At 36.8% G+C, this 27,297-nt stretch overlaps 2 protein-coding genes across 3 annotated transcripts in view; one reads left to right on the plus strand and one right to left on the minus strand.

The window, feature by feature from the left end:
• Positions 1-16,444, minus strand: SLC25A40 (solute carrier family 25 member 40). Its single transcript, XM_071428937.1, has 11 exons — positions 16,318-16,444; positions 15,257-15,375; positions 14,440-14,499; positions 13,170-13,276; positions 11,331-11,398; positions 9,615-9,739; positions 7,602-7,775; positions 4,256-4,365; positions 3,855-3,936; positions 2,147-2,227; positions 1-593 (listed from the first exon to the last, which is right to left on the minus strand). The coding sequence occupies exons 2-11, from the start codon at positions 15,348-15,350 to the stop codon at positions 478-480; spliced, it is 1,017 nt and encodes a 338-aa protein (XP_071285038.1). The 5' UTR covers positions 15,351-15,375; positions 16,318-16,444; the 3' UTR covers positions 1-477.
• DBF4 (DBF4-CDC7 kinase regulatory subunit) overlaps positions 16,370-27,297 on the plus strand; it is a 14,199-nt gene continuing 3,271 nt past the window's right edge. Inside the window, exons 1-9 of one of the 2 annotated variants that reach the window (XM_071428934.1) lie at positions 16,370-16,673; positions 17,772-17,950; positions 19,367-19,561; positions 20,681-20,731; positions 21,274-21,343; positions 21,484-21,560; positions 23,007-23,037; positions 23,313-23,358; positions 25,069-25,197. In XM_071428934.1, coding sequence (XP_071285035.1) covers positions 16,628-16,673; positions 17,772-17,950; positions 19,367-19,561; positions 20,681-20,731; positions 21,274-21,343; positions 21,484-21,560; positions 23,007-23,037; positions 23,313-23,358; positions 25,069-25,197 — 824 coding nt within the window. In that variant the 5' untranslated portion in view covers positions 16,370-16,627. The remainder of the gene's footprint in view (positions 16,674-17,771; positions 17,951-19,366; positions 19,562-20,680; positions 20,732-21,273; positions 21,344-21,483; positions 21,561-23,006; positions 23,038-23,312; positions 23,359-25,068; positions 25,198-27,297) is intronic. The other variant, XM_071428935.1, reaches the window with a different exon arrangement.

Raw genomic sequence — 27,297 nt, forward strand, 5'->3', positions numbered from 1 at the left:
AAAAATAAATAAGTATTTATTGAATTCACTCTGTACCAACCTCCTTACTGAGAAATAAATACATTTTATAATTAGAAACCCAAAACATTTTTAAACATAATTTTAAAACCCAACTAAAATGTTTAGGTTAATTTAGTCATTTTCATGACTAAAATTTTACACAGTGGAAGTCATTATTCTTCATTGCCATGTCCAGCCTCAATTTTTCTTCTCTTCCTCCTTTCTTTTTTCTTTTCTTCTTCCTTCCTTTCTTTTTTCCCTCCAGCTGCAAGAGAAGTCATAAAATCCTAAATGACAGTTTAAGAGTGAGGTAAAAAAGTGAATTAATCCTTTGTGAAAGTTAAAAATTAAGCTTTATTTAGTTACCAAATGTAATGGTAGAAATTCACTGGGAATTCTAGAAAACATCTTCACAGATTTAAATTTGGGACAACTTCCATCTTATACTTTGCCTTCATACAATTGGACAAAGAAGAATTATGGATGTTGATTCTTTTTTTCATTTAAATGAGAAAAGAAAGACTTTCCATATTCATACGTGCTGATCATTATGGCACAAGCAGGAGCAACTTTAAACAGCCGTGGAGTAATACCTGCCCAGAAGAGAGAAGGAAGTATTCACTATTACTTGTTTTCACACCCAAGTGCTGCAGTAAAATCACAATATATTGATACCATAGTATAATCAGTTTAGAGCTGGGATTCTACCTGCTCACACACCTCACAATACTCAATTTACTGGCTGTAGGTATTACCAGTGTAATAACCTTATGCCCTCACCTCTGCTGTCTTGTGTGGTCTGCCTGCCTCAAGTCCATTGTGTCTCTGCCCCTTCTGACTCCATGCAAAGGGAGCACCTGGACCTGCAGGGCTCCTGTGCTCCGGCACACAAGAGGTGGCCTCTACTAAATTGAAGAACCCTGGTCACATGAATAAATGATGGAATGTAAGTGTTAAATGTCTCCCATTATAGTCAACTGTGATCTTGCCAGTGCAGGTTAGAAAGTGATTCAGTCTAGAGAAAGGGGAATAAGGCTGAATCCCCTTGTCCACACGCAGCCAGCCCTCTACTTCCACTTGAAATGCAAAGATGTCTGCCAAGAGCCAGCACAGATGACACACAGCCTATGGAGAACTTGTGTGCCTTTGGAACAGCAGCAAGGAGCCAGGCAGGCCAACCCCAGTCATCTCAGCTACATGTGGCCAACTGAACTGAACTGGGGGCTGATCAAGAGTATCTCCAAACTCTGCTACCCATGTGTCAGGACTGAAATGTAAGTGTTTTAATCTATTAACTGAATTCGATATCAATATTATTGATACTCTGTGGTGTCTTGCATTCTGTTAGCATCCAGTGCTCTAAAATATGCAAATCCTGTTACCCAGCTATGCCATCACTGTACAGCAGATAAAGCAGTTTAATCTCTTTCAGCAAACACAAGTCCTGCAAGGCTTAACCACCTGTGCAGCCACTTACACCAGGGGCCCTAGTGAGCCAGTGCAGTGGGGTGAAGTCTGGTAAGTATCCTGGATTTGTCTCTTGCTGATGATCATTTCAGTATGAGCTACAATAGGATTTTATCTCAATATTATTTTAATCTCAGTATCTTGTCATTTCCACCTCAGGCTGCCAGAGTCATGCAGCAGAGGGCCAATGTTTCCCCCTGTCCTCCTCTGGTCACCAACATACCTATAGAAGCCTTTCTTGTTGCCCTTGACATCCCTGGCCAGATTCATTTCCAGACCTGATCTCTGTTGACTTGGACCATTTCTCTGTGACAGGTGACCTGTCCTGGCTTCCTTATTGTGTCTGAGCTTGTCCAGGAGCACCTTCTTCCTCCATACAGGCCTCGGAGTTTTCACCTAACTTTCTCTTTGCTGGGATACATTGTTCCTGAGCCTGGAGGAGATGATTCCTGAATATTAACCAGCTTTCTTGGGCCTCTCCTCCCTCCAGGACTTTATCCCATGGTACTCTACCAAGAAGATCCCAGGAGAGGCCAATGTCTGCATGTCTGTTGCTTTATGCAAACTACTGCATAACTGACAGTGTTCACAGAAATGGAAATATAAAACTTATGCATTCTAAAATCTACAATTAAGAACTCTCTAGTCTGAATTTTTTTAGAGATAAGAAAAATTTTACCTGCAAATAATCCAGTAACCCCATTTCTGGCAGCAATTTTCCTCATAACTGCCCAGGTTGATTTACTGTCCCTCTGTGGAACTCAATACAGTACAAGACAACAGTGAATTAGGCAATCCATGCAATGCCACAGAATGACATTTTTAGAAATCAGAGGCAGTAACAGATAGAATTGTTAGGTTTAACTCCTTTTTTTGTTAATTTTATCCATCTTATTTATATAGTATGTTAAATTAATACAGTATGCAAATACACAAGTTGAAACAGCAAGACATGGAAAAGACCTGTAGTAAAACCTAGAATAAGATATATGAACAGCTACTATAGTCTTTACTGGATTGATGATACAGGTGAAAAAAGCCAAAGTAGTTTCATAGAATACATTCATCAGGAATATCCCACAGCCCTTGGAAGCCAAAAAATATTTTTGCATAGACAAGAATGTTGTCAAATATTTTGAGAGACAAAATGTAAATGCATAGTCAGTGTCCAACTCTAACAGTAAATGGATTTGGAAAGAATTAAACTGGCACAAATTAAAGATTACCATAACTGAATTTTAAAAGTATAAATTAATCTTATGAATATTAACCTAATAAATATATGGCAGACACATGTTTCAAAGTGGTGTTAGGAAGGAATTCTTACATTCATCAACACAGGAAAAGAATTAAAAACAGTAACTATTTATATTTAAAACATTTTTAATACTTGTTCTGCAATCAAATAATAATAATTTCTTTCAAGAATTACTCTAGGAAAAAAAAATATTTAACTGAGAGAATGAAACCTCATGCCAAAAAGTGAGCACTTATTTTCTAAGCAGAAACTATTTGGATACTCAGCCTTTTTAATGGTCTGTAATCTTAAAGCCATGATATAATATTTATTTAGGTTAATGTAAGTCCTTCACTGGTCCACATCCCAAGCAATGGAAAAGAAAGGTATTATATACAACTTCAATTTTATAAAACAGAGCAGTGGTCTACTGACAAGAGCAAAACAGAAACTTCCTCTTTCATCCTTTAAAGATGTTGGCACATTTGTTAATATGCCCTCAAAAATAATTTTTTTGAAATCTCATAAAAAGAAGGTAAAAAATACACAACCTGAGCACAATATTTCTCTTTCTACTCTAATACTTATCACAAGAATATTGCTATGTAGGAGCAAGTGGTAATGAATGTTATTTTGAAGACTTCTTCTGTATATCACTGTTACCTGAATGTTTGCTATCAAGTTAATTTTTGCCTGTTTAAATATAACTTACTTCAATCATAGAATACTTTGGGTTTAAAAGAACCAAAGAACCTTTATTGGTCATCTAGTCCAACATCCCTGCAATAAGCAGGGACATCTCAAATTTGCAATTGGCCTGCCTAAATGTAATAGCTTTGGATTCCTTTGTTTCAATTTTGTACCATCTTATTAAGCTAAATTGTACTGAACTCACACCTTTGCCCTCTTCCATGCCATTAACGAAATATGGTATTCTCCTAGGAGATAAAATATATCTTATCTAGATACTACAATTTGGAGAAGAAAAAATGCCTGAGTGATAAAATGTTTGCATATACTTTAAAAGTGGCAAATATTTACAATTCGTACCACAAGCCATACCCAAACACTATGTTTTATTTTTTGAAACACTATAGGTTTTTTTTATTTTGAAACACTACAGGGTTTTTTATGCTTACCAGCAACTTACTTTTTAAAGTCTCATTCTCCCAAAGCTGGGTCTGCCTATGTGTTTTCACTACATCAAATGGCTGAGTTATAACAGCTGCAATCTATCAGGAAATCAGTTTTAATGTTAGTGCACAAAAAATTAAAATTTAACCCTAAAGTTTTAAATTAAAGTGCACACACAATTTAAAATTAGATTTGATATTCCAAGCACATTATATTTTTAAGTCTTTTTATGTCAGACCACTCTAGTTTATTCAGATTTTTTTAGTCAGGTTGAATACCACACCACATGTGTTTAAAGTACAAGCACCCCAAAATATACAGCATTTCTAAGAGAATAACCTAAAACCATACATTTTAAAAATAGTTTATTAGTGCTAATAATAAAGAATAGTACTAGAAATGAAATTATATACTTACAGAGCCAGATGCTGCTCCTGAAGTAAAAGAAACAAAAAATGTGGGTTCATGTGCACCAACTTCCTTGCACATCATCTTCTTGAAACGTTCATAATTATACCAATACATTGCTATGATTACAAAAACATAAACTTTCATTACAACAGATTTGTATCTCAAGTACAACAATTCTTATATCAAGTCCAGATGTTAGAATTCTACTGTGGCAATAGAAGCAAACAGAAACAAGAGCTGAAAGCATAATAAGTGTCCTATGTGATAACCCATAGACAGATGCTGTGTTCTCCTTGTTCTCCACATCCCAAATTTCTTCATATGATACAAATTAGCCTAATCATTTTGTCTTTCCCTTAGGTAACCCCTACCTTCATACAATCTAAACCAAGCACCATAAAACATTCAATTTAAAATAAATCAAAAGGTAGTCTAATTACTTGCTGTGTTTTCAGGCATATTTCACAGATCTCAGTAATTCTACAAAAACACATTTAATACAAAATGAAATGTTGCTCAGGACTGCCTCATACTTTTTTGAGGTACAGTATAAAATTTATTTCTGAGAGAACCAAAAAAATATGATTTTGCTCCCTGGAATTACTAATAGGGAAATGCCTCTCTGGGGACTATCAAAGGAAGGTCCAGCAAACAATTTTTAGGAGTAACATCTGTTTCTGTGACCATCTGCTGAACTAAATGGCACTTTTTCTGCTTTCTAACTAAAACTTCAAGTGATATACTACTAGGCTGAACTAGAGAGTAATTCCTCATGGCAGTTGGTTCACCAATTACTGCAAATGACAGCTCCATATCCTGAAAGGTAACAATGTTCAGAACTGAGTTCTGGAGTTTGTGCCAGCAGAAAAATTGCACAGCATTTCCTTGCCATGAAGACTACCAGCACATGTGCCTGGCCCCCAGCATTTTACCAAACTAAAGATAGGCAGTATCTCTGAGGGCATTCTGAGGATTTGAGGAGAACGTACTATTGAAATGTACAAAACTCTAATTTAATATAAATTATCTAAAGCCAGCATTTTCTTAAGAACCTACAGGACACATTTCCCTGAACGCCACTTACATTTATATTGTCTGTGACACTGTTTAAAGAAGGACTCAAATATTATTATTAAACCAATTTTTGTGGTTTTAGGCATTCATAACTTAAGTTTTGTTCAGCCTAGCTAGCGTCCCAAGGAACATGCTTGAAACATGTCATGAACACTTGGGCTAGGAACAGAGCAGAATTCTAATTATCCTGTGCTCCTTGAGTCATGCTGTGCTGTTTGCCTGTTTTCAGGAGGACCTGCTTTCTCAACTCCATGTTACAGTGATTTTAACTCTTGAGATAGCTGACTTGAACTCCCTGCAGCAAAAGTGCAAACTGAGAACACCAGAGATGCAGCTTCTGTTGGGGCATTATTCAAACTGAAGGGCTTGGACTGAAGGTACAAAGGGAGGACACCATAGCAGACAGAGAGCAGTTATGAGGAAAAAATTATCAGGAAACACAGCTGGAAAAGGCATTAAGCAGTATTAAAAACCCTTAGCTTTAAATAAACAGAATTTTGTGGCATTTGGGTTTTTTTTAAATACATTTTCCTTTACTCATGTTTCTACTTGCCTGTTCACTATTGGTTGAGTAGTTCTCAACATGCAGCTAGGTTAATTTGTGTCTCTACCATCATGCCCACAAAGTACGGGTACAGATGAGTGAGTGGCCACCGGCTGTCCAGGGAATGCCAGAGCAGTGTGGAAACTGACTAAAAATCAACAAGCCTGGCTTGGAGCAGTGGAGAAACAGCAGGTGTGGACACAAGAACCTGAAAAGTGCTAAGAAGAATGCACATCACCTTAGTGCCCTCTTCCTTGTGCACTCCCTCTGATCTTCCCACTCTGTTAAAAGCAGCAGGGGAAGGAAGCTCACTAGTTCCAGCCACACTGCTACAGACAAAAATCAATAAAAGAATAAGAGTTTCTACTTGAAGTCAGACAGCAGGAATCAGATGAAGAATTTTGGAGTTCCCTTACAAACCTTAGAGAACAGCCTAAGAGAAAATTGCATTTGGCAGAGAAGAAAAATAAGTAAATTAAAAATAAAAATTGAAGAGGAAACACTTCAGAGAAAAGATTCAGATGAATTCTGGCAGTTGTCTTTAGCCTTAGTGAAACCATGTTTTCATAGGGTGAGAAGCCTTCCCTATCACAGAAGACTAAATTAAGTCCCATCAGGGAACTGCATCTTTAGGCAGGAAATACATTCCAATCACAATCTTCAAACACCTTCCAGTAGCTAAGTGAAAGAGAACAGAGCACTATAAATTCTGAAAAGAAGACAGCTGAAATAATTTGGTTCAGTTTACTCACTTAACTACCAACAGCAATTTTAAAGTAAATATCCTCATCACACCCCATTTATGTCACAGTTTGGTTCACAGCCAATTTAAAATTTACTCTGGGTACACATATCCTATAACAGCCCAAACCAATGACTGGCCCCCAGATTGATTGGAAACACAAATTAAATTAGATATCAGATCTCTTAAGAGTGAAGTAAGACAACAGAGATAGCAGGTCAAATAGTTCAAGGGTTCTCTGACTCCAAAACCAGCTTTGAATAAGAATCTTTCCAAAAATAGGTTTGAAGAATTGTTCTGGGCCAACGTAAAGTGTTTAAAGATTCCTGGTACTACCCCAATGACAGAAACTGCTTCAATGACAACTGATGTCTGATGATCCAAAAGTATTCTGACAGAAACAGGTCTTAAAGGGACAGGGGCTTGCTGGTGCTTTAGGAGTCTCCCCTGTAACACCTGTCCCAGTTAGCTTAAGGAATACCCCTAAGACTATTTGTGCTTTGAATCAGACTTTTCTTCTTCTAGGCTTTCAGCTTTTGAGTCTTACTAAAGAGTTTTTTGGAGCAGTTATACAAACAAATTCATCTTGATTTAAAAAAAATAAAATCTTGAAGACACTACTGTGTCACTCTCTGTACATGTTTCCAAAATTATGTAACAGAACACTTAGATACAGCATGTTTATCAGAAAATAGCCACTATTTCTATCACAGAGAAAATTTCCAGCTGAAATTCTTCAAAAGCAGTCATTGTGTAAGCTAAAGATGAGAAGAAAGTCTAAGTACAGAGAAAGGGAATGTAACAATGAATCCTATCTGGTATCCACAAACAAAATGGGGGGGAAAAATCACATCTCAGAGAATTTATAAATAAAAACACTCAAGAAAGACAAATCTCAGGTCATTCCTAAAGCCAACTATTAAAACTACTTAAAAGCACAGAAAAATAATATAAAAACATAAACAAAAACGTGCATGGGAAATAAACCTTACCTGAGAAAGGCACATCTCTCAGAATAGTCGAAGCCCAGCCCTGCCACAGGGAGAGCCACCCATCTACAGTCACTTTGGTGCTGACACGCAGGTACAGCTGCTTGTAGGACGACCTGCGATACTGCATTTGGGTTTTGATCAGCTCCAGGGGACTCACCACAGTGGCAGAACCAACTGCAAAGGAAACATGGCTTTTTTAGAAAAATCAGTATTTAATAGCTGCATTTCCTGAGCATTCAAGTCATGCCTCACCTTACTTTATAAATTTGATTCTTTTCAACTCTTCCATTGTTAAAAACGCCAATCACTTGTTTTTAAAATTTTTAAAACTTTAATAGTAATAAAATGGTTATAAAAATAGTAATACAATTAGAGTAACAATAATTTGGACAAATTGAATTCGGACAGTATGAGACAATAGAACCAAAGAGTTACGGACATCCAGGTACCTTTTCCTGGGCAGCACGAGCCTGAAAAAGGGCACCTGTTAACAAAGAATTAACCCTTAAAAGCAATAGCCTGTTGCATATTCATACACTTCATACATGATGCATAAATTCCATTCAAATACAGGATTCTGTCTGGTCATCATCTTCTTCTTCTGAATCCTGACAGCGCCTTCGAGGTGGGAAGAAGTTCGTTTCTTCTGATAAGAGGGCCATAAATTCTTCTTCTCTGAAAGATTTAAGTGTCCTGTGGCTGCTATCTTGCTGCAAGTCCTTTCTTTTTAAAAAAGTATCCTACATAGCATCGTTTCTATTTTAACAATTTTTATAACCTAAAACCATATTTAACACAGTACTTAAGGGAATTAATACAGCGTTACTTTCTAACACAACACATATAATATTAATTTTAATATTTGTGAAAAGCCAATCATAAAATACATGCATTTTTCACATCCATTTTCCTTGAACTAATTCTCAAAATAAGTTTCCTTTCCAGATAAGAAAAACATGCCTATTTACAGTACCTACATTTCCAATTTAGGGTTTTTTTTTTTCAATGCTTGCATATTGTAAAGAATGCAACATGCTGAGAATCCTCATTTTTCAGCCAAACATAAATAGGTTGAAAATTTTGAGTACTTAAAGTCAATTATTTTCATTACCATTTTAAACTGTAACTTGAAGAAAGCAATCTTGATGTTTAAGGCTTCTTTTTATGTTAAGGACAGAATTGTGGTTACAGATTTAAGCTTTTACTGATTTCTATGCATCTTTGCCACTCTTATTTTAAACTATCAAGAATGATTAGCAGGCAATCTGTATCTGATAAAGTAACTCTTGCATCTTGCACAATGGTCAGCGAGTCATCATTCAGTAACAAGCTACCATCGTACATCTAACAGACATTAAAAATTTTACTAGATCCAAGAATTTTTCTTCTGTTGCTGGAATAAGGTTTTACACATGAACTTAAAATCTGGAACAGCCTAAGAACAATGTGCTACAATACCACAAAATAGCAATCCTTTTTCCACTACTCTGCAAGTGCTCCCATGGTTGTCACAGATAGAACATGGAACTGCATCATCAGACCCTTCTAAGGAAGCCCTAAAATATATTCTCTCAGTTAATTCTACAAAAATAGATGAAGAAAAGGATAAACAAAAGTAAGAAAATATAAAAATTCCATCCACATCATACAGCAGTAAAACCAGTAAAAGTCCAATTTCTGTCTTTGTTATAATTACCTATGTACTTTCCATGATAGCAAATTACAATTTTTATTATTAGATTGATGGCAGAACAGACTTAAATTAAACTGTCCTTGGTAGAAATCTAGAAATATAAAATTCTGAACAAATTAAAAATATAGTGAAAGTGTTTCAGCAAAACCAAAACCCATTATTCCAGGTTAGAGGGTTTTGTTGCCCAAGAAATACTGGTAATAACAGTATTCCTTCTAGCCCTCATTTAAACCCACAGCATATTTACTTTAAATAAAAGTCAAGAAAACAGCATAGAGGTATTATGTTCCAGTTTTCTCTTTAAACAGAAGACAACTTACATCTGCTTAAGGAACCTGCAATAACTGGAATGTGCTCATCATGCTTTCCTGGTCTATTTTTCAAAGCTTCACACAGCTGATCATAGCAGGTAAAATAGATTGCTGTGGTAGGAACTGCCATTATTCTAAAATATAAGAGAAGAAATTTAAATTAATACCAGGAAAGCAGGAGAATAAAGTCTTGTATTGATATTTTACTTATATTTAAAAAAATCTCCAGCTGTGTGTAATGCATTAATAAAAAAACTAACATTAATCCCATAGCTCTGATTCACTGCCTCTAGTTCAGAGTTTCAAACCTACACATTTCCCAGGTTTTCATTTCATTAGGGAAAAAAACGTAAGTAAAATGATGATTATCTCAGTCAAAATCTATTCCATACCAGCTTCAGAACTATTTTGATAAAGAATGAGAAGTGAAAGATCTGAAAATGAAGAACCCAAACAAAATATTACAGAAGTACTACTAAATTTAACTTTTATTTATGTAACAATTGGATATTATGCTCTTGATCAACAGCCATGATACTCACTACTTGAGAGACAATGTAGTATGCACAAATATAAGCTTTTTCCATACCAGCATAGTACAGACTGTAGTAGCAACAGGTAGATTCAATAATCATTCAGTGCAGGGGAAAAGCACCACACCTTACTATAATCTGGCAATTACACTTCTGTGTTATGTCTGTGCCAACACAGCATGTACCACCATTACCAAAAACCACTGAGGACCATCATGCTTGGAAAACCAACATGGCTTAGTTTGTATCTTCTCTCCTACTTGTGTGACTCTCTCCAGTAAAGAAGTTAGTTCTCTGCTGGAGAACAGAACATGTGCTTTGTAAAAAAACTGTAATGACTGAACAGTTCAGTCAGCTCCTAAGGTTTGTATTTTGAAACTGCCACATACTGGAGGGTTAACAAGGCTGAACTGCACCATGCTTTGCTTTTTTCGTGCCTATACCCTGAGCACTGTCTGCAAATCAAAAGCGTACCAGTGCTTCCCACTGGGCACTTCACACTTTGTGCCTTACAAGATACAAGTTTAATACACATCTTAGATTTGAAAACGTTTTTGTTTTATGAAGGAGAACATAATTATAGAGGTCTTAATTTCTATCTTTACTAGGTCAATATGAATAAAAAGATAAAACAGTTTGGGGCTGTTAAACCTAAAAAGAAGACCAGGAGGAGATCTGATTGCCATGTTTAAATATGTAAATTGGTCTTGTAGAGAGAAAATGAATTATCTGTTTATCCAGATAGAATAAAACCCCAAAGTTCTTTGAAATAAAGAAGATGACTATAAAAATTAAGTGAGGGTAATGAGGTGGAACACCAGAGTGTCTGGAAACAGCTGTGCTGCTGATAGCAAGTCATTAAGTAACAAGATACAACAAGAATGTGTTGAAGACTGACCCTCTCAAGTGATCAGTTCCCATCCTTGTGATTCGATGATGCTATCAAAAAAAAGCAGAATGAGAAGTCTATTGATCCTGCTTAACTACTGAGAATGTATCGGGAAATTCTAAAATCTGGTAAAAATTATACTGTCCATAGGCATTTCTGATTGAACTGATTAGTCTGAAACTTCAGAATTGACCAAATTTTTAAAATAACTTAGAAATAAGCATATTAATTTCTCAAAAATAATTAATTAATTTTTTAAACCATAACTTACAGCATGTTACCAAAATAACTGATTCAACTTACAGTGTTGGGGGAAGCCCACTCCACAGTGACTTAATTCCCTCTATTCGAATAATTTTCACAAATGCATCCTAAAAATATAACCAGGCAAAGAGCAATAGTTAGCTACAAACTTTTGTAGTTAGGAATACATTTTAGCTGGCAGAACACAAAACTAATGTCTTTAAAAGTATGTTTTTAAAATGGCTTATCATTGTAAGATCCCAATTTTATAACTGCTTACACAAGCTATCACACTTAACCATGCAAACAGTTCCACTGAGCTGAACAGAATAATTTATGTGACTGAAATTAAGAGTTTCCTTCCATCATAAAAAAGCTAAAGTACTAAGTGTTTATCAGTGACTGACTGCCCTGTGAATAACTATTTTCAGTACTAATATGGTATTGCAGCAATTTGTGGAAACTTCCCAAAAAAATCCACTATTTTTTTTTCAATATGTAGCAGAGTTTCTAGGCATGAAATAGCAACTAATTCTCAAAGATTCTTCAATACTTCCTCTGACAACATGACCCCATACATGCAATGTGTATACACTATACCATATACAAGATTTCAATTATTATTACAGCTGTCCTGTATATTCCCAGGAGACTGACAGCACAAGAACACAAAACCTTGAAGATCATTCAGCTGAAATCACAAGCAAAACCAAAAACTTTGTCAGGATACTAATCTTCTTAAAACATCTGGGGAAAGAGGTTGGGATTCAATGGATTAGAATATGCCTAAGACCAGACATTATTTTAGAGCCTCAAAAGACAGAGTCTGGCAGACCACAGAAAGGACTTAGAGGAAGAAAAAAGCAAATGGCTTTAGAGGAGACAGCCTTGATGGACTAACCCTGTGAGGTAAAAAGTTAAATGGAAAAAACAAAGAAATGGTTTATTACAACAAACCTGATTAGCTTTGAAAGGAAGCCCAGAATCCCTAGAGGTCCTAACACGGTTTAACAAAAAAGACACTTTTACACTAGCTGGGTAATATGTTTATAACCCAGCTTCAACAAGTTGACAAAACAGGAAGGTATAGATAAAAGATAAGATTCATTTTTTTTAAGAAAGAAGATGAAGTTATATGATAATCATTCTTCATTAAGAATCACCTTGTTATGGCAAAACTAGGCATAAATTCATGTCTAATAGAAAATAAGTAACTTTCTAAAATTACATAGTAAAGGTAATTGAAAAAAAAAATCACACTTGTAAAGTTATTAATTTAAAAAAAACTTTTACACTACTGAAGACACCTTTTGCATCAACATCCCATTCTCAAGATTTTAATTCTGAAAAATCCTTGCATAGGTTTAATTTCAGGGCAGAGTCAAAACAAAAATTGACTAATGAACCAGCATGACAGTATCTGCCAGCAAGTCTGGTTCAAGTGTTCAGGAGAATGCTACTCTACAAGTCTAGATACTTCACAGGATAGAGACTTCTCTGGATAGAGAACTTGACACATGAACTTAACTTTAAACACTATCTGCACCATTAGTTCAGCTCAGAAGCATATTGGGAGACATATGGGCACAAGGGATGTAAGCAGGAAAGAGAAAATTATTACCTGCAATCAGCAACTACTGCCAATATAGCTGAAGTGGGGAAAATGAAATCATAAAGCCAGTAACCTGGGAGGAGAGCTGTGCAGCTGCCTCCTTGTTCATCTTAAGTAAAGAATAGGTATTTTTTTCAGACAGCAGAAAGTATCATCAATCATCAGTGTCACCACATGAAGGCCCTCTCAAATGATAACAGATTCCAGTAGAACCCGAAAAAATCTGAAAACTTTAGAACATGCTACTTAAAAATGCACAATTTTATATAAATGTAAAATGTTCTTACCAATGTCCCTTTGAAATGCCCAGGTTTTTTATACCAGGCTTTGCTGTCCCCATTTTTACAAACATATACATGATCCATACGGCCATTGGAGTTTACAAAACATTTTCCTAAAAAGTGGTATATAAGAATGTAGTTAATGCTTATAAGATTGTTTTTATGCAGCTGCAATTTCAAATTGGATATAATGGCAACACAGATTTATCTCTGGTTAGACACAGAGGGGCAAAATAATTTTAGTAAGACAGTAATGACAAATTAGGTCAAAGGAGAGAGGGTACAAATGTACTACTCAGACTGCCCAACTAAAGGCTCCAAGAGACATGTTTAGGTTATATTACCATCCGCTGAAAGGTAAAACTAACAGAAGAACTGAATGTCACTATTGTATGCAACTGTGAACAACTTTCAGACTTTTAAATCTTTTATTAAGTAGCCTCACCATCCACTTCAAGTGGAGGCATTGGATCTTATCTGTATTATTATTATTATTATTATTGTTGTATCTTATCTTGGTCTGTATTTATACTAGATCATCCCCTCCATTTGTTTTTTATTTCTCCTACATTATGTACTTTGAACCTGTTTGATAAAATATTATTGCCATTACAAAAACATACTTCAAGCTTCACATTTGCAGATTTCTGAAGGCTTTAGAACTTACTCAAAAACAGGATAGAAGGCACAAGTATTTTTCCTAATTTAATTTGCAAGTGTGACTGCAAATACTCACCTCCACATTCAACATGAAAAACCAGTCATCTTCTTTCCTTTTAAATCTCATATACTAAGTACAAGTAAATAGTAGGAACCATTAGCACATCTTTGACAGCACAATATCTTCATCTATTTACAACCCAAGTGGCAAGTGACTTGTTAAGACTTCTCCATTTCAAAAATCTCTGGATTCTGGAGGAGATGAACTTTGATATAACATCCTGACCACATAAGTCCTCTGATGAAATATTTATTCATTTAGTACAAGGTTTTTATTGTTCAACTCAACTCAGTATTAGTTGTATGTTCTACCATAATGAAAATATTAAGACAGGGAAAAAAAGCCTGTTTAAAATGATATGGATGTATGGGATTTTTTTCTACTGTGTCTGTTTAGTACATACTGGTGTGTTGCTTCCCCCCCTCCCAACAGTTATATTGGAGAAACAAACTCAAACATTCTGCACCTCAGCACAGCATTATGACAACTATCAGCTAAGTACAAGAGCAAAAAGCAAACTGTGTCCCCCATTACACTACACAATTATTTGTTTACCGTCATGGAATGGATTCCTTTGGGCTTGCAGTCGAGTTTTGATAACGTCAAGAGGAGTTACTAAAATGAAACAGAAGGCATTTAGAAACACCCTGGATGCCCTGAAAATGTGGAAGTTTACAGATGCCTTATTATGAACTTCTAGAACCTTTTTTTTTGTTTCCAAAGTGGGGGAGGGATTTTACAATGTTGTCAAGCAGAGAGAAAAGGGATGTCAGCAGACAGAGACAGTGCTATCAGAGACAAAGGAGAACTATATGGTTTGCAAGATATCATATCTGTCTTTTCTAATTTACTTAACAGTTGCATAGGCATGAAATGTTAGAAATACACAAAGCACATTCAAAAACCACAGTATCATGTTGTCTAAAATTGCTTTTATAAGTACAATACCACAAGGCATGCAAGATCAAATTTTGGCCTCCAGCATATAAAATAGCACAGCATTTTCTTCACGTTTGTTCTTTTTCAATTAACTGACCATAATACAACTTTAAAAAAAAGTTAAATTCATTATGTACTTTTCTTTTTTGCTGCATGTAGCCAATATGTAAAACATTGGGCTTCTTGAAAAGTAAGTGAAGGTTTAGTGAACACTTCACTGCTTCCACTGCAGCCCTTACAACAATCACAGGCTGAGACATGCTGAACGCTGCAGTGCCTGGGCAGCTGAACCATCTTCCTCCGAATATATCGGCTGAGGGCTCGATTCCACACATTAGTGGAAACATACGAGAGCAGACATCATGCTGAGCCAAACTGAAGAGTAATCACTTTGTGAGATTCTCTCTGTGGCCAGCTCCATAGATTGCCTTACCAAATAATGATGTAATTATGGCTCCACAACAAGAGGCTATTGCTTGCTGAACAATGGTTAGTTTTTGTACATTGATATCACTCATTTCAGCCATGGCTTCATCCCCAGACAAGAAAAACCTGTTAAGGAACAGAAAAACATATTGTAAGACTACACTCAAAATTTGCAGGAAAAAAGTCAAGGGATAAATATTTTTGATTTTCATTACTAAATTACATAGAAGCAGCAATATTACTTTTCTAATCATATATAAGCATCTCAGTAATTTTTGAGATTATTTGAGCCATGTTTTGCAAGTAAGTTTTCTAAAGACAATAAATCTTCAAAATCCTTCCTAAATGAATTACAACATTTACATGTTCTTGCAAACCAGGTGAAATGTTTAACATTTCATTTTATTGCCTTTAACTGCAACAAAGTATTTACAAATAATCTTTAATGCGAATAATCCTTACAAAGATAAACTCCCAGCCTGTAGCCCATAAACTGAAGCACTGCAGAATACTTGACCCAGCCCTTCTCTTGCTCCCACCTCTCCTGAGAGAGCCCAGAAAGGTCTCCTGGCTGACCCAAGAGCCGCAGCCTGCTAGTGATGCCTCTGTGCCCTGGCAAGCTCCTCCTTTAATAGGCAAGGACGAGCTACCAATAATGCTACCATCAAATGTTGATTCCTTGAACGAATCCTGCTCTATGGCTGCATAGGCATGGTCACAGCAATTTAGGAATGCAGTCACAATATCTGCAACTAGACAGGACAGGAGAAGATAATAAAAACACTTCAGAAAATAAAATCTCTAAATAGAGGTGTGTCTTTGAAAATGCACCACTATGCTTAAGTGCAGCCCTAACTTTGCTAGAAACATTGATCTGAGCTTTTCATTGACTTCACAAGAATGTTTTGTTATTTTCACTACGCTTCAAGTTAGATAAAAAAGATTAAGGTGCACAAACCACCTCTGGCCTCTCAGGTGCTAACAACTGCAACGGTGGGTGGGGAGATTGTTTATTTTTCACGTATCTTTAACTCAGAAAAGGACCGCTGCCCAGAATTGCGTACGTACCCGTTTACTGGCGGCGCCCGCCGGGGGCAAAGGTCTCCGCGACTCAAGGACAGTCCGGCCTGTGGCGAGGAGAGAAGAAGGCAGCCACTCCTACGCCCCCTCCAGGCCCAAAACAGCCGAGCTCCGTCCCCACAGCCTCCTTCCCTCCTTCCCCGGCCTTCCGCCCGCCCCTCGGCGGGAGGGGCCCGGCCCGCGCGGGCAGTTGGTGAGGGCGCAGCAGCCGCTGTGGCGGAGGCGGGAAGGCGGCGTGGAGCGGCTGTGCCGATCGGGGCTGCCGGCGGAGCAGAGCACGATGTGACTCCGCGGGAAGATGAAGCCAAGCGCTGCCGAGGCCGCCGACAAAGGAGCGCGTCCCCGTAAGTGGCGGGAGCTGCGGGCAGCGCGGGGGAGCTGCCGCCGTTCGGGCCTTTCTCAGCCGGTGCCGCCATCCCGGCTGGGGCTGTGAGGCGCCGCCGCCCGCCTCGTGCCGGGCTTGGGCCCCGGCCGCCCTCGGGCTGGCGCTGGAGCGGCTGGAAGGGCCCTTGTGTGTAACGGGAGTTACTCGTACAAGCGTGTCCCTGGTGTGTGGGAAATGGCCGGGCCGCCCCTGGGCGAGCTGCTCCCCCGGGCTTCTCTGGTATCTGTATGGAGGGTTCCTTAGGCCCGGGGTGTGAGAAACCACCCCCTTTGCGAGAGAAACTCTTCATTGCTATTGCAGTCCTGTTAATGCGCTCCAAACTTTTGATTATCCCTGAGAGGTTTAATCTGCGTGCTCCAATATTAATTCCAGTGTTTAGAGTGCTAATTTTTAAACGGTCCTGGTATGTGTGTGGTGAGTGTGACGCTGTATTTGGTCGGTAATCATTACAGAATTTTTCTTGCACTCTTGCTTATCATCCCTCTTTTCTGTGTAGATTCTGGATCAGTTACACCAATCTATGTCTCCTAATTTTCCTATTTTTCTAGGTTTTTGTCTTCCAGACGCTACAAAACTGAGTGCTGTTCCTCTGTTATTTAGTGTGCTCATAAGCCTTAGAGGATTTTGCAGTATTTGCAACATCTGCTCCCTTTCCTATCTAGGACTCCTTCAGGGAGGGAAGGAATCCTTAACGGAGGGACTGTTTTGCATGTTGCCTTTTTGTCTCCAGAAGAGGCCTGCTCACTTCCTGTGGCAGCTCTCATTGTCTTGAGCTTCTCCAAAAGAGAAACAACTAGGAGTACGTCAGTGAGGAAGAAAAACCAGTGTAAAACCAGTATGTGGAGTTGTGCTTTGAGCAGCGTGGTCTAGTGAAAGGTGTCCCTGTTTATGGCAGGGAGGTTGAAATTAGATAATCTATAAGGTCCCTTCCAGCCCAAGCCTTTCTATGGAAGCTTGCTCCATCGATTTCCATAATTTAGGAATTTTCCCTTTCAAAAATAGAACCAAAGTCCAGTTCTGTTTAAATTGCCTGTTTGTTTTTTTTTTTTTTCCCCAGAAGATGCAGTACAAGCAAAACCAGAAAAGATAAGATCTTCCCTGAAGAATGTGAAGAAAGACACAGGAAAACCGGAGAAACTCAAATTTAAGCCGCTCACTGGGAAAGTGTTTTACCTCGATATCCCATCAAATGTGATCTCTGAAAAGTTAGGAAAGGACCTCAAAGAGCTGGGAGGGGTAAGTTAATAATAGAGACTTATATGAACCTAGAAGGAAATGTGCACATGTGGAATGCCTTTTTTGTGTTCTTTGTAACTGCATTTTAATGTTACTTCTAGTTACCTGAGATGGTGTCTAATTTTTCTATCTTTGTCTTAAACTTTAATCCAAATAAGGAGCTTATCAACAAATTATTCTGTGGGTTTTCAAGAGAAGCTGCTTTCCTGAGTGGAACAAAAGTTCTTATTAGGAGGTTTTGTTTTCAGTTGATTATTCACCTGGCTTAAAATTTTGTCCAAATTCATAAGGTTTCATTGTTCGAGGTGATTTTTCTTCTGCTGCTTCTGACTGTATTGACATGTTTACATGTTACAACTCAGTGTTCAGCTGAACCTGAAAGAGACTAAAGGAAGAGTTTTGTATTTGTTTTCTGTAAGTCAGCAGCTTCACTAACAATATTTTGCACAGGGTATCTTAGTGACTGTTTTTGAATATTCTTAAACAATAAATTTTATAAGCATCTTAATAATTTTTCCTAATTCTTCTTTTTGTATGGAAGGAGCTCTTTGATACAAGCAAGTACAGAATACTTGTGTGGAGGGCACTTAGAGGTGCCTCTCTCTGTATATCCTGTTTCTGTAAAAGATCCACAGAGCAGAATTGAAATGCACAGTTTCAAGCTGTTTGATTTGTGCTTTCCACAGTGATTAGTGGAAAAGAGGAAAATACCTCAAACTATACAATCTGACATGAAATAGTGAGGCACTTGGCTGTTGATCACACTGTCGTTGGCAATGAAAGAGACTGAAAGAGCAAAATGGAGGAGTAAACTGAGAATGATGACATTTTTCTATTGCTGAGTATGAGAATATGAATCTACTTGAGACTTTACTTTTTTGAGAAATTTTATGGAAACTGTAGGTGTGAAACATGATAGCTATCCTGAAATTTTAGTTTTTCTGCTGGTCCTAAACTCAGTAAATTTATAGCTTCTTGAAGACTGTAAATCCCATTTGCAAACACCTGTCTTTAAGTTTCGCTGAACACTTCTGTGTAATTTCTGTAACATAAAATTAGAGAGTTGTTTTCCTTAAATTAATATGTTATTCCTTAATGCAGTGTTTCCATTCTTGTAATTGTAAAGTATTACAGGTAGGTAGTATAAAATTGTAATAATTATAACAAAGCAAAGCTCTTTTAATAGTTATTACAAAATTAAGAAATTTAAATTAGAATTTGTGACTGGTAATATGCTAGTACAAGTTAATTGTCATTGTCATCCAGATATGTAGAAAATATTTTCTTGTTAACTCAGTGTTTTTGAACGTAATTGTTTTAGAAGTTTTATCATTTTCTTTTAAAATATTCAGTGTAAAGTTGAGTTACTGATCTATTGTCCTGAAAAAATTACTTGTTTTATATCTTTATATTTAGAGAGTGGAGAGTTTTCTTAGTAAAGATATCAACTATCTGGTGACTAATAAAAAGGAGGCAAAATTTGCACCAACTCTTGGCCAGATTTCTCCTGTTCCTAGTCCAGAATCTGCACCTAATGGAGGAAATGGCTCACCTCATCCTAGCAGCCGAAAAGATCGACATGATGGCAGTTCATTTAAGATAGCAGATACAGTAAGTTTCTTAGTAATAATACTGCAAATCAGGTGCAGTCCATGGGATATGCTCCTACAGTTGTTCTCTGATTTTGTTTCCTAAAGGTGGCAGCAGTTCCTTGGGTGAATAGGGATTTTTCTTCGAAACATTCTTTTAAATTTATTCAGGCTAACTTGTTAAACTTAACTAACTCAAAATAATTCAGCAAATTTGTTGGAACTTATTTTAAAAAGGGTCCATTTTTGCAAATAAGAAGAGTATACTCAAATATGTTCTAATTTACTATGTCTGACTTACAACATTGATGTCGTGTTTGACAGCTGGATCAGGCACATGATGACATCCAGTGATTCCTGTCTCTTTAGCAACACAGCCTATTAAATCAATCCTATTTGGCTGATTTGATGTTGTCAATGCTGATATCTGCAGAAACACTCTCTGATAGTAGTAGCAATAAAATTGAGCGTTATGAATATTAAGTTTTTCTTACCTCTTTCTTAGGGAATCACATTAATTGCAACAGTTAGTATCTGAATTTATGCAGGTTTATGTGAAGTTTTCTTACATGGGCAAGGCTTGTGTCCTTTCAAAATACAGTTGAAAATCAATAGCTGTACTATATATATGGTGCTTATTTAGAAACATGACCAGGCTGCAGGCTGGTCTTTGTATTGCATGGGTGAGGTCACCTCATTTTGTAAACAACCTGGGTAGGTAAAGGCAGCTCATTATGAATGAACAGCAAAAAGTGGAAAAAGGAAATGCAGTGGTGATTGAAAAGCACGGGATAAGACAGAGGCTGTGATTATATTCATGAATATAATTTTCACAAGCCCAGCTGATGAAACCTCATCTTTTAGTGTGTGTGTCACTGGCTGCTTATTCCCACCATGTGCTTTGTTCCAGCACTAACATTGCAGTGGCCTTCTTTGGCTGAAAATGATTACTTGTTGAGGTTTTCTTGTTTTTGTGTTTTTTCCTTTTCACTGTATCAACCGTAATCCTGTGAGAAAGATGCACATTATTGAAAAATTGGCAGTAGAGTGAACAAAAGGAGACCCTTGTAGCTAATGTGTATTTGTTAAGAGCAATGTGAATTATCTCTCCTCACTACAAAATGTTTCTGTTTCAATGTAGGTACGTATGAGCAGAGGAAAGTCCTTGGTTGAAAAGGCAATCAAAGAACAGGTAAGCCAAATAATCAGCAAACTTGTGCTTCAGAACTTTGGTAGTTTGTTTTTCTAGGGAACAAGCAGTTGCCTAAGTGGCCTTAGTGGTTCTAGAGAGAAGTCAGTCGTGGAATACTCAGACAGAAGTTGAGGGATTGTCCTAAGTGAAGTGTCAGGTATGTTTTCGGGCTACTTCTGAAGACTTGAAAGTCTGTGGAGTTTTAGGAAAAGTAGTAACATTTGTTAGGATTGCTAATGTAACTAGCATTTGAGAGGTGCTCCTGAAGTTAATGTATATATTCACAGTCTTCAGATATTGCTGTAAAATGTGACCATAAAGAACAGTTTTGGTTTTCTGAAGGTTAAATGTATTCTTTTGATGGTGAGGTGCTGTAATACAGAGAGAGACAGCAGAGGAGTCTAGGAGAGTGGTATTCTTTTGGCTAGAAGCAAAGCATCTTCATTTCAATCTCAACTTTCATATCGTATGTTATATTTTTAATTATTTTAAGTAATTCCTATGCATTGTTAAAGATTATTAATGTAATTTATTGCTTGCAGGACTTAATCCCCTCTGGTAGTATACTATCCAATGCTTTGAGTTGGGGAGTGAAGATACTTCATATTGATGGTAAATATTTTTGTTAGATGAAACCTGATTTCAACATGTAACATTCATTTAATGATTCTTTTGTTCAATTCAAAATATTATAAGTTATGTCAGACATACAAAAATTGAGCCAACTGACTAATTCTCCCACTTTTTACCAGATGTTAAGAATTGCATTGAACAAAAGAAAAGGGAGCTCTATCTAATCAAAAGAGCAGGCACTTCTTCTAAAGATGTGGTAAGTACCTCTCTGCCATTTATAAAAATGCCATTTGTTTCGTTAGCTAAGAAAACACAAAGTACTGAGGACTGCCTACTGTGAAGCTTGTGGATTTTATTTTAATGAAGGTATTGCTCATTTCCAGTTTTTCACGGACTAGTATGTCTTGTGAATTGATTTAAAAACCATCTTGGATAATACAAAGTATATGCTGTATATTTCAACATTATTTAAAACTAACTTTAATAGTAGCATTGATTCCATAGTGTGTAGAGCTGTGCTCTTGCAAAGGGTATCTAGGAGTCAGAAGTGCTGAAGTGTCTGAAATTTCCATTCTGTGCACCTTAGAAGTAATAAATAAAATGTATTGTTGTTTTAGTATGATGTAGATGGCAGCTAAGTTGCCTTGTATAATTTTCCCTGTGACACAGTGATTAGAAATTCTTTCATTTTGATGGCCCATTTTGAAAAATCATGTTTCCTGGAGAAGCTGTCTCTATAAGGAATCTGCAACTCTTCCTTCATAGAGAAGGAGCATAAAGCATCTTGAAGCTAATTTGCCAAGTATGTGAAGTTGGTGAAAAGGGGAAATCCCCTTTTCTCAGGTTTTTAGTCTGTGATGTAGTGAGACATTAAAGCTTGTAGCTCTTGTGTGCTCCATCTGCAGTTGCTCTGTAATTTACACAATTGTCTGGTTTAGCCACGGGGCCTGATAAATAAACAGAACCAAACTACCCAGCATGTGTTATGTTGCTTTGGAATGTAATATTGGCTAGTTCTTGAGGCCACATAAAATCCTCTGCCAAATCATCACTGTGTACATGGATAGCAGGTGGGATTTTTTGCAAATAGTATAAAATGAGTTTGTACTTTTACCAGAATCAATTACATTTAACAGCTGATGCTTGAATGTAACTTCACTTTTTTCTGAAGACAAAATTATTCTTCTAAATTTTAGTCTTCATTGCTAAAAATAATAAAAGATGCAACCTGTGTAAACCCATTCAAATCAAAATTGTTTTAATTGGAAATACTTGCGGTTCTACAGGTTTTGGTGGCATTTTGCAGCTTGCAGTTAATTAGGATTTACAAAGTGTTGTAAAAATGTTATCTGTATGAAAGACTGAACTTTCAGCAATGGCAAGGTGTTTTCAGGGTGGAGGGAGTAAATGTATAAATTTACCTGTGTTTCTTTGTTTTGATTTGATTTTAGAAAAAATAAATTGAGGCATCTGAAGGAGAGCACTTTCTTTTCAGTGTAGCAAGAAATATTTCCTTGGGAAACACATTGTCTTGTTTCGAAGTATTAATGAGCTTAGTTTCCGTAAAAATTAATCTTGAGTGTATGAAGTCATGATTAACACAGGGAGACTCTCATAACTTAAATTATCTACAGCTAAATCTTCAAGTACAGTGCAGAATAATACTCACTGGGATTTTACACCATCTCTCTTTTTTCAATAGGGAAAACACGTTACTGCTCCAAAGTCAAAAAGTAAGTACTGCAATAATTACAGAGGTTTCTGGCTTGATTTATTTTCTGAATGCTTAGAAATGTGCTACAGTTCTTCTATGGTCAAATGTGGTGCTGTACTCCAGTTTGTATGTCCAAGAAAAGCATGTAGAGAAGCTTTATGGAAATCAAGAGTTTGTCAAAACCTGTACATAATGAGTCCTAAAATAAAGTGTGCTTATTTATTAAGCTACTGGAGCAACTTGATACATGATGAAAAGTATTTCTCTATTGATTTTCTTTTCTCCCCCTTTGAGCAGGTAGACTGAAAAGTCCATTTATCAGAGTGGAAGATAGGAGTCGGTAAGTGTTCTCTTCATGCATTTAGTAATGTGGTTCTCAAACTGAGTAATTCAGGATTACTTGAGGGAGTGTGTCCTTAAATCTCAATTCCTTTCAACTTCCTGACTTCAGATGTCAAGTGTACTGAAAATGACATACAAATGTCTTTAGCTGCCAAATGGAATTGAGCAAGTAGTAGTATAGGAGGGAATATTTGCAATAAGGTGAAGGAAGTGGCAAGTTAACACGTAACTCCAGTTTGTAGATCATGAGAATGGATTCTTTGGGTTACTTCCTACCAAGGAATGAAAGGGAATCATGAAACTTTACATTTTTCCTTAGATCCAAATCTTGTAATGCAAAACTTTGCATACTGAATTCACTCCTGTAGTTCCAGCTCAATTACATTCATCTCCTGCTGAGACTCTTTAGATGTAAGGAAAGTGAAGTTGTTAGTTAAAATAATAAATTGAAACTAGGTTTAATTTCCTGTTCAATCATTTCTTTTTAAAAGGAAAAATTAAAGGTTATTAATCTGATTTCAATATCCACTTGTACGAGGTCTGATACTTTCAGCCTTGAAAAGTTATTAAATATTAAGCCCCGAATGTTTCGGGCAACAAAAAGTTTCACATCTTTCTGGTCCTGTAATCAGTCAGTCTTTGTTGTGTAAGAAAATGCCAGTTAGCCAGAACTTGAGAGAACAATGAATTGTAAAAAAATTCTGCACAGCATAATTTGCACCTTTAAATTCCTAAGTAACTTCTGAGTTATGGTGTTGTTTATAAGCACTAAATTCTTTGACCTGATTTCTCTGACACTTTGCTGTTTAAAAAAAAAATCGTCTAAACCTGGTTGTACACTGTGAGTTGGCAATAGGTGTGAGGGACGTGCAGATAGTGGGCAGAACTGGACCAACAGAATTGTAAGGATAAGAAATTCGTATATAAATATACGTGTATTTCATAATGTAGTGAAAACACTTGAAACACTTCTAAATATTTATGTAACATAATGTTTTTTAATGTTTGTGCAACATTAATAACAGTTCAGAAGCAGAAGGTGATGCTTCACTGGTGTATTATGTTTTCCAGACTTGCTCCTGTAGTTTTGCCTGGGTAGCTTATAATTGTAATGTGGGGACAAAAATCAGACTGAACTCTGCCATCAGCATTTCAGTCAACTGATTATTCAGTATGTGAACTTTTGACATGTTCTATTTTGGAAGTTTTTAATCTGTTCAGAGCACTGGTGTGGTTGCTAGTTCTGGTATCTCTGAATGTACAGAGTGGTGTACAGGAATATTGTTTTTCTGTAAAAGGTCTGTTTTAATATTCTGAATGGTGAATTGATTTTTTTTTTTTTTTTAAGAAAATGCCAAAATAAATTTTAAAAGCATTGGATGTTGGGAACTGCTGTAGCTACTTCTCAGGAGCAAAAATGCAGTGTTGTCCAAATTGTTCTTGGGTTAATTGGTTACCTAACTCACAACAACTAATAGGCACACAAGTTGTATCCCAAGGAATGTGTAAGACAGCTATGGTAACTGAAGGAAAGTATCAAGGAAGAAATGAATGACTTATTCTAAGATATTTATCTGTTTAGCATTCTGTATATGTCATATGTAAAAGAGAAACACTTGTTCAGTATTTTGAACCTGGAGTAATGTATGCCATGAAGCCCTGTTTCCATTTTTGGTGGTTCTCATGCACTTGTTTTGTGTTAATACAGCCAGTACCGACCGTTTTACCTGCAGTTACTGAGTTTTCCATTTCTGAACTATTGTGTTCCAAAGCCATATAGTCCATTTGAGGTGGATAAGAAGTATCCTGGTCAAAAGCAAACTCAGTCTAAGGAAAGGTTTGTTGAAAATTTTATTTTATTGAGGTGTGGGTAGAGGAGAGATTTGTTCTCTGAATTATTCCATGACTAAAAAAATTTGTGTTCTAAAATAACTTCTCAACTTCTAATTTTCTGTGCTATGTAATACTATTAGACTATTTGCCATGTCTCATCAATGTATCTGCTGCACTGTTGGTGTCTTTCTATCTGTACCCTCTTTATCCTGTCTTGAGTCCTTTTTTTGGGCACACAGATGCGTACATCCAAAAATGTGGCCTTCTCCTTTCACTGTGGGTCAACATAAGATATTTCTTTCCTTTCTCCCTCTGGTTTCTTCTTTGTCCTCATCTTGGATGCTATTCAGTAAGTATTTCACAGGAAGTGGCTTTCTTAAGACTTCTTTTGTATTTGTCCATATAGTGCTGAAATAAGTGGTTGAACTTTTTAAAGCAGTGATATTGAATCACAGTGCCCACCCATTGTTGATAAGGAGTGTATATTGTTGATGATTTATAGAAATTAGGTAGACTGCTAATACTGCTTCAGCTCTTCAAAGATGAAAAGTGGATGCCAGCTTCCCAGTGGAATTGCAGCTGGCTTTACAGCAAGTGTTTATGTAATACATTTTGGCATTCAGGCTCGATTTGAGCACTACAGATGCAGTTAGAACTTCAGCAAATCAATTTTATGATTTGAAACTATTTAAGAGTCTTAACTGTTTTTTGTGAATCAGTGGGGTTTTAAAGTTTTTTTCCTACCTGCTTTTTTCATTGACTTCTAAAAACGATTCATGTGAGAGACTAACTATATTTTGGTGGAGGTTAGCTTTGCTATATGTGGAACTTAGTGTATTTAGTAGGTTGCTGCTTTTCTGTCCTTGGGGCTGGAGACTTACTTAGGTGTGATACCCAGTTTCTTTATGAAGTGACTTCTCCACAGTTCTGACCAGTCTTGACCAAAATGCAGTGCTGGAGGTTTCAGCTGATATTGCCATGATGCTTTTTTTTCTGTGGTTTTTTTTTTTTTTTTTTTTAATTTTTAATTGCAAGGAAGATAGCAGTATGAAAAAGCAAAAAACATATATTGCAGGGGTTACTGCTGTATTAATAAGGCAATTTCTGATTGTGTCTTTTCAGAGGATGTTGAAAAAGCCCATTCTTTTTAAAGCAGTAAAAAACCAAAAGGGCAGGTTTTGTTTGGATGGATTAAGTAATATGATATATTAAAAATGTCAGGATTTATGTTTCAATAAATATTCCTAATGAACACTTCACATGGGCACATACCAAAGAGATGTTTAGGTGGGAGAATGGTCACATTGACTTGCTGAGTATGAAACAATGTCAGTTTTGGGAGAGAGAGAGAGAGGGGAATGTTCACTTGTTTTGTCTTTACCTGGGAGAAAAACTTGTTGAAGCAAAGTTGTTAGCTCTCCTTGCTTCTGCATTGGGCAAGACCTACAGACTTATTCAGTCTTCAGGTGATCCATTCTATTGCTTCTGTCCTGCTTTACTGGTTCTCTCTGAGTTTTACTGTTTTCCAGAAGGAAGGTGTGAAGGCTGGTGTAACAGCTAAAGCACACATTAGAGTTCCCTGGCCTGGGGAACGCAAGAAATGCTGGGGCAGGATGTTAACAATACATTGCTGTGCTTTGTAAACTAGAGATTTTTCACAACAGATTTTTAGATGTAAAGTCCTGAGCTTACATGTGTGCAGATACTTGGTAAAATCTGTCAGTGATTTTTGGCTAAGCAGGGAGATGGAACTATTCCTTCAAAGTCAAGGGAAGTAGAGTTTGATGACTTTGCTTTACTGCTGGCATATCAACTGCAGGTGGTTTAATAGTGGATTGCAGCAAGCAGTAGCTCTTCCCAGAGGGGGATTCTGAAGATCATGGAGCAGCTGTTGAAAATCTCTTCATATTTTAATGTCCAGGAAGAACTTTAGGTTCATTTTTTTGCATTCCCACTTAGTCTTTACCTAGAAAAATAGGACAAAATGGCATTTGGTCAGCATATTCAAATTATGTACAACCAACAGTAGGTGTTAAAATCTTAAATTTTTTTTTGCTGTTTCTAGTTTGGGTTTTATCAGCTGTGCACAGAGACTTCTAAATGT

Source organism: Agelaius tricolor, unplaced genomic scaffold (genome assembly GCF_023055355.1).
Source record: "Agelaius tricolor isolate 1412-34295 unplaced genomic scaffold, bAgeTri1.0.p SCAF_6, whole genome shotgun sequence".
NCBI classification, from domain to species: Eukaryota; Metazoa; Chordata; class Aves; order Passeriformes; family Icteridae; genus Agelaius; species Agelaius tricolor.

Bases quoted from the DNA above. Each gene is read 5' to 3' on its own strand.
- SLC25A40 (XM_071428937.1), bottom strand. From the start codon at position 15,350: ATGGCTGAAATGAGTGATATCAATGTACAAAAACTAACCATTGTTCAG. The intron at 14,500-15,256 runs GTAAGGCAATCT...GTTTCATTTTAG, and splicing joins CATAATTACATCATTATTTG to TAACTCCTCTTGACGTTATC. The intron at 7,776-9,614 runs GTAAGTTGTCTT...TTTCCTTTGCAG, and splicing joins TGCAGGTTCCTTAAGCAGAT to TTGGTTCTGCCACTGTGGTG.